Source organism: Grammomys surdaster, unplaced genomic scaffold (assembly GCF_004785775.1).
Source record: "Grammomys surdaster isolate TR1022 unplaced genomic scaffold, NIH_TR_1.0 224, whole genome shotgun sequence".
Lineage (NCBI taxonomy): Eukaryota > Metazoa > Chordata > Mammalia > Rodentia > Muridae > Grammomys > Grammomys surdaster.
In genome coordinates this window covers 8129433-8141933 of record NW_021604669.1, presented here as the reverse complement: position 1 = coordinate 8141933, position 12501 = coordinate 8129433, and the positions used below count along the sequence as shown (strand labels likewise).

Here is a 12501-nt window from a genome sequence, read left to right as displayed (position 1 = left end):
AGATCAGCTTCACCATTACAATCTCTCACTTAACTGCTACTCTGTGCATGACAGTTCTATGGACTTAGACAAAAATGGGAAGTCACATACCTACACTGAAGCACCATATATCATCCCTTCACCACCAGAAAAATCACCTGTACTTCATTCATTCAACTTCCTTCTTCACCATCTACCTCCTGGAAATCACTAGTCTTTTTATCATATAGCTTGGTTTATCGAAAAATGTCATATGATTGAAACAGTGCAGCATGTCAGCATTCCAGAATACCCTTTGTCACTTATCAATACACAATGTATTCAAGGCTCATCTATGGCTTCACAGCCCATTTATTATCCCACCTCTGAATAGCAATTCATGGTGCTGATGAAAGGAAATCCTAGATACAATATTTTTGTTAATTATGAATAAAACGACTATAAAAGTTTTCAGGAAATATGTGGTGTGGGTATAAAACTTCAAATGAGGAAACACCCAGGAGAGTAACTGTTGAATCTCTCTTCCAGGGTATCTATTGGTTTTTATTTCCATCAGCAAGAATGTAGTATTCTCATTGCTCCACATCTCCGCCAACATTTGCATCATCATTGTGGTTCTTGGCCACAGCCATTCTAATCGCTCACTGATGCTTTAATTTACAATCCCCTAATGAAGCCATATTAGACATCATTTTATATGCATGTCTGCTGCCCGTGGTAAGGTGTCTAGTCTATGTGTTTTGTTTTTAATAGATGTCTATTATTGTAGTCTTTAAAGGGTTTGGGGTTTGCTGTTGCTTTCTGTTGCTGCAGTTGCTGTGCTTTTAAGCCTACACCCGATCTGTTTTTCAAGTATTTCTCCCAACAAAACATTTTTTACTGTTGAATTTAACTGATCCTGGTTTTGTTTGAGACAATTCAATGATTAGAGTATGTATTCTGTAAATACATACTACCACTATTGACTTGTCTTTCAATTCTCTTCTTCCATGAACTTCCACAACTATTCCTTTGCTGATGAGCAGAGTAGAAAACCCTAATGGCTGCTTCTAGTAGCAGCATACTAGTTATGACTAAACTAGCATTGACTGTGAAGATATACTAACACCCGCTGGATTGCACATTTAAATGGTGACATTTATGGAGTTATGTTTCAACTATAAAGCAGCTAGCAAAGCCAGAAGGCAGCAAGTGAAAGTGTTAGGACAGGAGCTGGGAGAGGGACCAAGATGGGAGTTCAGAACCTCTGACCCCAGGGCTGCCCCTGCATTCAAAATGACTGAGGCCAATTCCTGAGAAAGACAAATAATTTTTCTGCCCATTCCTGCCTTCTTAATAAAACAGGGGCCATTCATACATGTCTGAATGTTTGACATACTGTCAAAGGGATCAAAGGTCCATGTTTTAAATGGCTAACCTAGCAACTAGGGTGTAGCTGAGCAATTTTTAAAAGCAAGCAGTCCTTTTATGGTTATTACCTGGAAATTTAAGTTTTGTTTTCCTTCCCCCTTCTCCTGGTCCTCAACATATCTACCCACCCATACCCACACATACATCATCTATGAATAGACATGCCTAGCTCAAACCACACACTCAGTTTCTGGAGAAGACACACAACATAACCTTAAGCCATCATTAGATTTTTACTATGTGAAATAGCTATGATTAGGAAGATATTATTTGGTATTAACTGAGATCCTATTATGTTCTGGGCTCTGTGTTTATCCAGAACAGTCTGTTCCTGCAGAGGACTAAGGCACATGGAGAAAATACATAAAACACAATGGTGAATACAGAAGAAGAAGGGCGAGCATCAATAAAGCACTTGGAATGGGAGGAACGGTCCTTGGAAACATAAGGAAAAAACATTTAGAGGAAGAAGGAGCCTAGAAGTAAAATCTAGATGGTCATTACTCCAGTCATGTCAAACTGACCCACAATCCTGGCAGTCAAACCGAAAAAGCTAACAAATATTTCACACACACACACACACACACACACAAATGTTTTGTTTTCTTTTTAACTCAAAGAAAAAAATCTGTATTTCTATGAGACTCTGTGAGAGTGTGTGTACACACATTCCACTGTGTGTGTGTGTGTGTGTGTGTGTATGTGTGTACACAAGTTTGAGAGTTTCTTGTTCACCACTGCATATGGCAGGCTATCTCTGGAATTTCAAACATGTGTTTCCACCGTCTGGCTTTACACAGACTCAAAGGTTCCTAACGATCTCTCATGTTGGCACTGTAAGTGCTGTACCCACTGAGCCCTCTCCTCAAGGCCAAAAGACGATATTTTAAAATGAGATAAAATCACTGTCATTCATTCAGGGAAAATTGCCAGTTAGCCACTCAAGTGAAGCTAGATCCTTATAGACACTTTCTTAAGGCACAGCATACAGCCAGCATATCTGTAAGTTAATATGGCTGTATAAACTCAGTCCCAGCAGCCAAGGAGAGGGCTCTGTGAGAAAAGCTCCTTCATCCAAGCCTGATGGTTTGAGTCCAAACATCAGGACTCACAAGGTGCTAGGGAAGAACTGACTCTTACAAGCTGTTCTCTGACTTCCATATGAATACTGTGTGCATACACACACAGACTCAAAATAAATGAATAGAACGCATCAACTCATTCCTGGGTCACCTGAAAGTTGTATGGTTAGGGAAAGTGTTTCTTTCAAGCACCTCTGCTGCCGTTGTGAGCATGAATCAAGAGTAGAATCTTTACACGGCTCTCGTTCCTTCTCAGGATAAATCCATTCCTCCACCTCAGGGATGGAAAATTCTCATCAGTATACTCTAACAGCAATGTATCCTTGAAGAAATAACCCTCGAAGTAGAGACCATTTTCACTTCACCAGTGATTTAAGTCAGGAAAATCATTCTACCTTAGCAGTTTCTAGTGAGAATGGGAAAATGGTAGCCATTCATTGAACACTTAGCCTAGTACATCCACACAAGGCTTTGAAATGCATGAGCCCGCAGTGTGTAGGTAAAGAATCTGCTTTAGGCTGATGGCTTATTCAGTGATATTGGACTAAAACATAGCATAGCCAGGGTTCAAAGCCAATATCTCTGTCACTGATTCTGTACATCCCTTGAGACTGGAACTGTGTTTGTGCATGTTGTGAGACTGAGGATGTGCTATATACTTCACTAGGCTCTGGGAGGTCAAAACTTCAAGATTTCTAGCACGCAGGGTATAAACAGCTAAAATCCGTATCTTCTACCTCTTCAAACAGTTCAATTAGTTTTTACCAGGCTTTAGGTTTAAAATTACAGGTCGTCTGCTAACATCAGTTTTAACTTCCTTTCTTTCATGAGGCTAAGCCAGATTCTGGTTGGAAATATGCAAAATGATTAGATTATCAACTAAGTCAGCAATCAGCACTGAGTGGCCAACTAGTCTGGTTGCAGATCTGATGGACAAACTCAAAGGCTTATGATTTTCCCATGAATTTCCTTCCCAGATGAATAAGGTGTTCCCGGTACTGAAAAAGCAATCAAGAAAACAAACAAACAAACAAACAAAAACAATGCTGCCTTTAGCAGCTCTGAACTATAAAGGAGACTATAGTTACCTCAGCACCAGAATTTAGGCAAAGGGAGGAAGTGTCATCCCCTCAGCTCAAACCCAGTCCCTTAGCTTACACTCAGGAGCCTGTTATCTTTGCAACAAAGGTGTGCAAACACAGTCTGGAGTCACTAATATGCTTTGTGTTATACATTAATAAGACATTTCATTCTCTGAAGGTATCACAAATCGGCTCAGAACCACAGCCGTCTGTGCCTGTTCGAGAGTCATTCCTGTTTTGTCTGATGAAAAGTAGCCATCACAGAATCCAGCAAGGGGATGGTTTCTTACCCTAGAGAAAGCAGGCATGGATCTGGCTTCATGATGATCTGGAGTACTACTTACTGTGGCCCTAGGGAAGAACTTTGAAAGGCTGGCTGCCCAAAGACACCTGGCAGCAAAGCCACATATTTGAAGATACTTTTAATTCAGACCCTTTTTTCTCCTGAATGATGATCCTAAATGAAAAATTAATGATGTCAAAAAAAACCACCACAGAACAACCATGGGCTCTCAGGCCTCCAGACTTCCTTTACTCAAGAACCACTGAGAAATTAGCTTTATCTGTTAAGTCAAAGTCACAAGATGACTGTCTCCCTTTATGAACCAAGCAGAGAGCAGCTGAGCATGCACTGTCTAGCATCTGCCAGGTGTAGTGTCTGCAACAAACGCCATGAACATCTGCCGCGCACTGCTGACCAAGGGAGTTCTCAGACTTCTACTTCAGGCATAAACTGGATGAACTTAAAGGGATCATGCTGAGCTGATGCATACAGCCTCCCAAGTTAGCAAAAGACTGAGCCTCAGTAGCCCCAGGGAACTGTGCTTGACATCATACGCCTTCAGTCGGTCTCCAACTTCCTATCTGATTCTTCGACCTTCCCTCAGTTTTACCCTTCGTATTTGCCAGACTTTGAGCAATGTGACAAATTCCACACACAATTTAAAAAAGGGAAACTTTTTTTTTTTTGGCTTGTGGTTTCAGAGGTTTCAGCCCAAGGTCATCTGGGACTTTGGGGAGTTGTGAGTCAAGACTGAGGAGCTGGTGTCAAGCCAGGAAGTAGATAGAGAGATGAAGGAGACACCAAGGCAGATCACATAATTAAAATTCTCACCCCTGGTGACCTACTTCCTTCAGCAAAACTCCTAAACTCCTAAAGCTTCAACCACCTCCCAAAAGGGCTTCACTAACTGGAGACCAAGCCTTCAACGCATGAGCCTATTGGGGACACTTGATATTCCAACTTTCATACTCTTTCATCAGATAACCCTCAGATTCGCTTTCCTAAATCACACCTTCCCCACATGGGAGGTAAGTCAGAGATTCAGGAGGTAAAGGGTGGTCCTTGGAGAGTGGACTGATGGAAAAAGAGTCTGTTTATTTCTCAAGCCCCAAAACACTATGTATAAAGACAGACACTGTGTGCCTGCCTGTCCTATCACCATTTCCTGAAAGAAAGTAGTTGGAAAGGAAACATCTAAAAGAAATTCACAATGGAGAAAGTAAGAGAGGGCAACTAGCTCAAGCAGTCACTAACAGTTAAGCTTCCTCCAAGTTGTCATCACTAAGATAGTTCTGCTGCCCCCAAAGAGAAACTCAGTAGGACCAGAGAGTATTAGTAGGACTCTCATAGAGCACTGGGTTAGTGGAGGAGAAAAAAGAGGGTATCAGCTGTGGGCTCTCAACAGGAAGAGAGGTGTTCTTCAAGAAGGGGTCACCTGGAGCCATGTACGTGAGTTCAATCACTTAGTCTGTAGCTGCCTTACTTATTCACATATAAAGCAGGGCAAGAATGGCCCAGCTTGTTCTCGACAGAACACATTCAGAGCAAATCGTCTTTCTGAGGTACAATGGAAGACCTCATCACATAGAACTGCACTTTGGGTAGGATTTGAGGTTTCTCAGAAGACAGCTACAAAGCCCGAGGAAAGAGGTTGTAGCAAGAACCTATGTCCACTATGTCCACCTTGCAGAAGAGCAGCAGGTAAGGCTAGCCATGGAGAAAGACCTGTATTCTAGTTTGCTTCTTTTTTGCTGTGATAAAACGCCGACCCAAAGCAACTTGGGGAGGAAAACATTCATTTCATCTTACTTCTTACCGTGTATCACTGAGGGAAGTCTTGTCTGGTATTTTTTGTTTGTTTGTTGATTTAACTGGCATTGCCAAGAGGAAAAGCATCGGTAATGGAGCTATGGATGAAATAAAGTGCAAAATGGGGGCTGGGATTGAGGAAAAGGAATAGAAATGCAAAATTTGATAGCACTAAGTACTTTCCCATTGAAACAGAACTCAGGATTCTAAGTCTTGTCGGATAGGATTTCACCCCAGATATTCAAGAAGACAACAGAAAGAAATGAACTTAAACCCTGGTGACAAATTGACAAAGAAGCTCTTGGTTTGCCAGCTCCTCTGGCACAACTCCGACTCCAGAGAATCAGATCTGAGCATCTGTGAGGAGGTGCCTACTCTTAGTGTCATGGTGACTGAATCAGTAAGTGGGGTACCCTGACATTGAGCAGATGGTGGTGCAGCCCAGGATGTGACAGCATCAACTACAAAAATGAAATGAAGATGTGGTGTTACTAATATCCCAGTTAGCTACTTTAAAATGTGGCTGTGTTCTTCTGGGTTTCCAATGATTTAATCTGACTCTTGAAGGAGGAGAAGGAAAAGAAAGAAAGAAGCACAAGGTCTGAGGTCTTGAGCAGGAGGAAACCAACACCAGAGCCTATGAATAGGAAACTCTGTAAGTGGAAGGAATTATTCATTATCCACAGATTGCACAGAGAATCAACCATGTTCTTGGGTTGTCAGGCAATTTGTTATCTGAAGAAAACATTAGTAAGGCTTCTAATACTTTTGGGACTAAACGAGTTGTCCAGCCCACAAGGCTACAAATTCATGATGCTATGATTTGAAGGTCTGGTGTTGAAACTTCATGGCCCATGTGATAGTGTCAAGGGATAGAACCCTTAACAAATGATGATGTCATAAAAGTTCCTCCCCTTGTCAGTAAAATTCACACTCTTATAAAAGAAGTGTCATGTGATTGGTTCTTCTACCTACCTTCTGCCAGTGAAGGATAGTATTCCTTCCATAGTGGACATAGCCTTCAAGACATAATCTTGGAAGCAGAGACCAAATCTTCACCCAGCTAGGAAACTGTCAGCCTCTAGAACTCATAGAATTACATTCTTTTCTTTATACACTGCCCCAATCTATGGTGTTCCAAGTCTCTTTCCAGAAGAGAAAACCTGCAACTCATCTCTATCAACAGGCACAAGGCCTGGAACTTTTGCAGGGTTTGGTTTAAAAGCCCAGAAATAAGCATGGGAGTACACCAAGTTGCAGAACCCTTTGCATCAAATATCAGCCATCAGAGGACAAAGTCTGATGCTGATAATGGTGGCATGGTCCACACAGAGGATGCAACAATCTAAGAAGACACATTCTATTTATCCAAAGATTATCAGCTTGGCTTCAAAGACACAACTGAGGAAGATGTCTGTAATTAGTGCATGTATGGTCACCAACAAATATGACAAACTAATTAGGGGAAAATCCATGAAGCCTCAACCCTACAGAAGAACTACGGGTTACTGAGTGGAGGGGGAGAGGTAGTTCCCCAGGGAAGAGTACACCAGTTGGTTAACCAATGCCCGCCCAATGGTCAGTCTCAAAAGTATACATAGAAGTATCGCTATATAGACTAGACAGGTTATATTTAGGAATACATATGTATATACAAATACATATATGCATGTAATAATAACTGATGAACAAGGAGGTCATGGATTTGAAGGAGAGCAGGAAGGGGCTTATGGGAGAGTTTGGAAACAGGAAAGGGAAAGGAGAAACATTGTGATTAAAATAGAATCTCAAAACTAAACATCAACAAAATACTATTGGCTACTGAAACTATGACCTTACCTACCCCTTCATGCAACTCAAGAAGCTTGAAAATGTCCTAAGAAAAGAGCAAGGAAGAAGGTGAGGAAATCCGACAATAAAGAGAAAAATGAAGTGAGAGTGTCATAGAGTAGATTGTGTGTGGATCTCGTGGGGGTTGGGAGAAAAGGTGATAGATCATACATGATTCGTGGGGAGGAGATACAAAAGAAGAAGCATTTGACAAATCTCTTTATTCACATATGTAGGTGTTTTCCATCAACCCCTGAGTAAACTCTTCAGGCCAAGGCTACCAGTCAGGTCCTTTCTGTTCAGGGAAGGGGCTGGAGGAATGGCTCTAAGCAACCAGCCTTGCCTGCCAGATGCTTGAAGCCAGCCTCCCTTAGAAAACAGCAGCAGGTGTTTTTCCAGATCCTTTCCCTTTGGTTTGTTAACAGGTGGTAAGGGACAATACCCAGCTGGCTGCAAAGACATGGCCAGGGCAACAGGATGCCTTCAGAGTGCCAAGCTAGCACCAATGCCAAGATGAAGACAGCATCTCTCCACTAACAGGCTCAGGACAGTGACAGTATCAGGTATGTGTGACTTCTAAGCAGATCTTTATTCAATATCAACTGAATACTGAGTACCTAATGTTGGCTTATTATATTCATAATTGCTAGCTTAAGCGTGGGGATCACTCTTCAATGGGGCAGTAGCATCATCCTCAGCTTCCAGCTCATTCCTACGTAGTGCCTGCAAAGCCATAAATGCAAACTCAGAACCCAGCATGTTTCCTGTAATATCAAAGTTTGCCTTAGTCAAAGACAGGGCTGCAGTGAGCTTTTCTTGAAGGCAAGCACAAGTTCCACCTTGTCCATCCCCCCAAAGCCCAACATTTCCAAGGTCTATTCTCCTCTTAAAACCCTGTGGTGCTGACTCCAGCTGCTTCCTGCTGTCGCTGTTGTAACAGTAAAGCTGTTACAGCAAAGTCTTGATTAACTAGAATCCTGAGAGAATTCTGCGATGTATCCACACAGCAAATGCTTACTAAGTACCTATCATGGGTTCTATGGTCTTCCAGGGATTGAGAATGAAAAGAATAATAAGAAATAAAAATACATTCCTCTTCCACTCTCAAGAAGCTTTTGGAATCATGGGGCAGAGAAGCAAGCACATCAGCTCAAAGCAGCACACAAAATTCTATGGCTGAAGAAGACAGAAAGCAACTTGAGCCCAGCAAGATGGAAGTCTGGTAAAAGATTCCTGAAGAAGGTGAAACCAGCACTGTGTCACGGTGAAGGTGAACAGCTAGGAGCACTGGATGAGCCTCTGAGGCACAGGAAGCAAGATGGGAGAAACGATTGATCTTCACTTTTATATTTAGGACAGAGGAGAGAAAGAAACCTCAGTTGACAGGCTTGGTTAATTTACAGAAAAAAAGAGAGCACACTGAACTGTGAGCTCATGGTCAAACAAATTTCTTGGTCCCCTCCTGCCATTAGCCACAGCCCAGCACAGGATAATGAGCACTTCACAGTCTGAATCTTAAAATCCTGCAAAATCCTGAATCATCAATGAAGATTCAGCTGTGTTCCCTTGTCCAGGCTCCTCCCGAGTTCGAGGAAGGATGTAAAACAGCTTGTCTAAGTATTAGGAATCCAAATTCAGCCCAAGATGAGCTTCCCTATAAAACATATCTTTCGTCAGAAGCCACAAATCCCAGCCCCAGCCTAGCCTACCTCACATTTTCCTAACAGAGGCTCCTAGGTTCTGAATGGATCCTGGTTTAATTTCCTACTTGAGTTAGAAAAACTGATTATCAAGAGCTTTGCATTACCAATGGGCAACGGGCACTCAGCAACGCTCAGAAAAATGCCCCAAGGGTCAGAACTGGGATCTGAGTGCAGTGTGGCAAGAAAGCCAGATGTGAGGTTTAGAACCATTATCCCTGCAATGCTCGACAACTGGTTTTATCTCTCGCAGTTGTCAGATTTTCATCCAGGAAGCATAAGTTACAGCCATTACCTCATTGTGGTCATGTGAGACTTAAGCACAATTTGTATATATCTGACACTTCTAATGGTCTTCTCTAGTTTTCCTAGGTCTTCTCTAAGAAACTCCAGCTATAGTTTTGGCACTTACAAACTGATTTCTAAGGTATGAATATGTATACAGTAAAGTAACATCGTAGCTGTTTCTGCAATAGGCTTTATCTATTGTCTCTGCAGACTGGGCAAGGCAAGGCTCCAGGCTCCAGCTAGAAAAGGTGGGAGGAGAAGAACGAGGCAATCTCAAGCTTCAATAAAACCCCAGATTCCAAAGCCATTAAATACACACTGAACACAACTTTAACCAAAAGGACATGGGATCTGCACTCAGATAATTTTTTTGACCTTTTAAAACTATATATACCCTAGCATGCATTTCATTTTAATTTGAACATGATGCTAGAGATGGAAGAATGAATCCCAGTTAAAATTCATATTTCACTATGAAAAAGCAACGAATATTAAGCTTTGGGTCAGACACTTCCTGCAAATACACAGAGATCAAAGGCTTGACCAACCAAAATCCAATTCCCTGGCGAGGTACGTCATCCTTACTCTCGCTGCTTCCTGAGTTTTCAGGGATGCATTCTCTCAAGGCTTTTGTAACCTGGAGAAAACCTGTTGCACAAAGCTGAGATCCTGTGTGGACGCCCCACCTGCTGGCCAAACCAGGAAAAGCTCTTCCAACCTTAGACAGGCAGGTACTTAACCAACAGAAGACATTCCCTGACTTCTTCCCCCTTTATCAGTTAAGGGTCAACTGGAGGGAAACCACGTACCTTAAATCGGAAGGGTCAATAATCTATTTCCTACACAAACCTTGACAACCACACAGCTTCCTAAGCCAAAGCTAGGAAGCAGCTGGTAGCAAGAAATGTCCTGTCATACACATCTCATGTGTTGTGACACTGAGGATTCCAGTCCTGGGTGAGGAATATCTTTGCTAGTGCCCCCTCTTCCTCCTTAAATACGATTGTGTTTTTTGCATCCAAGGAGTCGGTACATCTGTAGTTCTATTTTCCTTCTGGCCTAGCATTTACCTTCTGGGCTAGCATGGAGATTATATCTAGAGAAGTCCCTGGGGACAAACTTCCCACCGGTACTCTCGGTGTCCAATGCCCTAGTCAGCCAAGCCAATAGATGGGCAAAATTGAACCTACAGAGATAGTAGAATCTAAACTATTGGATGTTGAACCCAAACCATAGAGATGTTCTGAATTACATAGCTTCACCCCACCTCTGGCTCTACTAAAAGCCCTTTGGACTAAGCTTGGAAATCCCGCCCCTTTTCTATTCTCCTATTCATTTAACTAAAAGAACACAAAGACCTGCATTTTAGCCTGTCTAAGACCCCAGTTAGAGCAAACCCCATTCCTTTTTTACATCAGCATCCAACCCAAGGAAGGGTAGCACATTCATGTAACACACACGTACACGGGCATATGTACACCACTATGGGCAGTGTGCGTCACTACTATCCTCAACTCTGGGTTAAATCATATAACCCAGAGTTGTGTGGCGATTGAGTAGCAATTGCAAGCTATCCACCCCAAGAAGAACGGGTGCTTATTTAAGGACCGTTTTCATCCGACTCAACTGCTTCATTAGTAATATCATCCAATTCTGTTAAGCTTCCGTGGCAACATCCCAGAATGTACCATAAACGCGCACCTGCGAGCACTCGCCAGTTCAAATTTCCAAGTCAGCTTGAAAACCACGCTTGGTGCATTCAAGCCTGATGTCCCAGGCACCAGGAGCACTCAGTCACACCGCAGAGAACCGTGGGCTAAGGCTAGACTGGTGTCCGTCCACCCCCAACCCAAGCCAGAGAGCGCTTCTGAGTGGCCAAAGATAATAACACTTCCTTGGCTCCAGCCCCGGCCCGAACCCCAAGGTGCACGACCGCCAAGGAGCGCCTTGAGCGGCCAGGTACTCACACAAGCGCGTGGTAGAGCAGCGCCCAGCCCCGCGGTCTCTCCAGGGCGTCATAGATCAAAGTTTGGATGCGCCTGTACTTGGCGTTGTTCCTCTTGACTGGGCGGCTCAGGGGGGTCTTTGCCAGGAGCCCGATGCCCTGAGGGGTCCTCCTCTGCCCCTCTTCGCGGCCACCGCCCTCCAGCAGCAGGGTCCCGTCTTTGTCGGCTCCGGCCCCTAGCGCCAAGGTGACTTGCTCCACGTCTCCTGGCGCCAGCCCCACTTTCCGCTCCTCGTCGCCAGCCACCGCCGAGTCCCCTCCAGCCGGGTTAGCAGCCCCGCCGCCTTCGCCGCCCCCTTCGCCGCCGCCCCCGCCGGCCGCCCCCGCCGCCCTGCGAGCCTTGAGCCCCATCTGCCTCGCCCCCACCGGGCGCTTCGCCTTCTCTGCTGCTGCTCCGGGAAGAAGGAGCGCTTGGGGTACGTGGACGAGGCGGCGGCGGCGGCTGCAAGCCCGGGAACTCTAATGCCATGATCCGCGAGCCCCCCCTCGCCCACCCCCCCCCAAAGCAGGCAAAGGCGGGCCTCCCGGGGGGCAGGGGAGGTCGGATGGAGAGTCAAGGGGTCACATCCCGAGCAGGTCCCCTGTGGGACCCGGAGGGGCGCGAGAAGCCGGGGTCCACGGGGAGCCCGGCGAGGGCGCGCGAGGCTGGCGCGGTGGCGCTAGGGCGCGCGACGGCGGGAGCCTGGCACCGAAGCTCCAGGGAGGCGGCGGCGACGGCGGCACCCGGGCCGGAGAGCCCGAGACAGCATCGCAGTTTATTTACAAGCCCTCTGCCAGCCGCCCTCCCGCCCGCCCGCCAGGCACTCGCGCCGCCGCCTCCTCCCTCCTCCCCACTCCCTCCCGCGCCCAGCCCGCTGCTCTAGCCCTAGCCCCGCTGCAGCGGCGGTAGCAGCAGCAGAAGCAGGCGCGCCCGGGCGGAGCGCTCACCACCCGCAGCGCTCTCTGGTTCCCTCCCTCCTTCGCAGGGGTGGGGCTCCATCGTCCCGCCCCTTGGTTGCGGGAGGCCCAGGCGGCGCCCCGCCTCTCCCCGCCG

General features: G+C 45.3%; 1 protein-coding gene across 1 annotated transcript in view; it reads right to left on the bottom strand.

Moving 5' to 3' along the window:
- Positions 1-12247, bottom strand: part of Kcnq3 (potassium voltage-gated channel subfamily Q member 3) — a 284757-nt gene extending 272510 nt beyond the window's left edge. The window contains exon 1 of the mRNA XM_028773244.1: positions 11431-12247. Within this exon, the coding sequence (XP_028629077.1) occupies positions 11431-11819 (389 nt within the window). The 5' untranslated portion in view covers positions 11820-12247. The remainder of the gene's footprint in view (positions 1-11430) is intronic.
- Between the last annotated feature and the right edge of the window lie 254 nt (positions 12248-12501).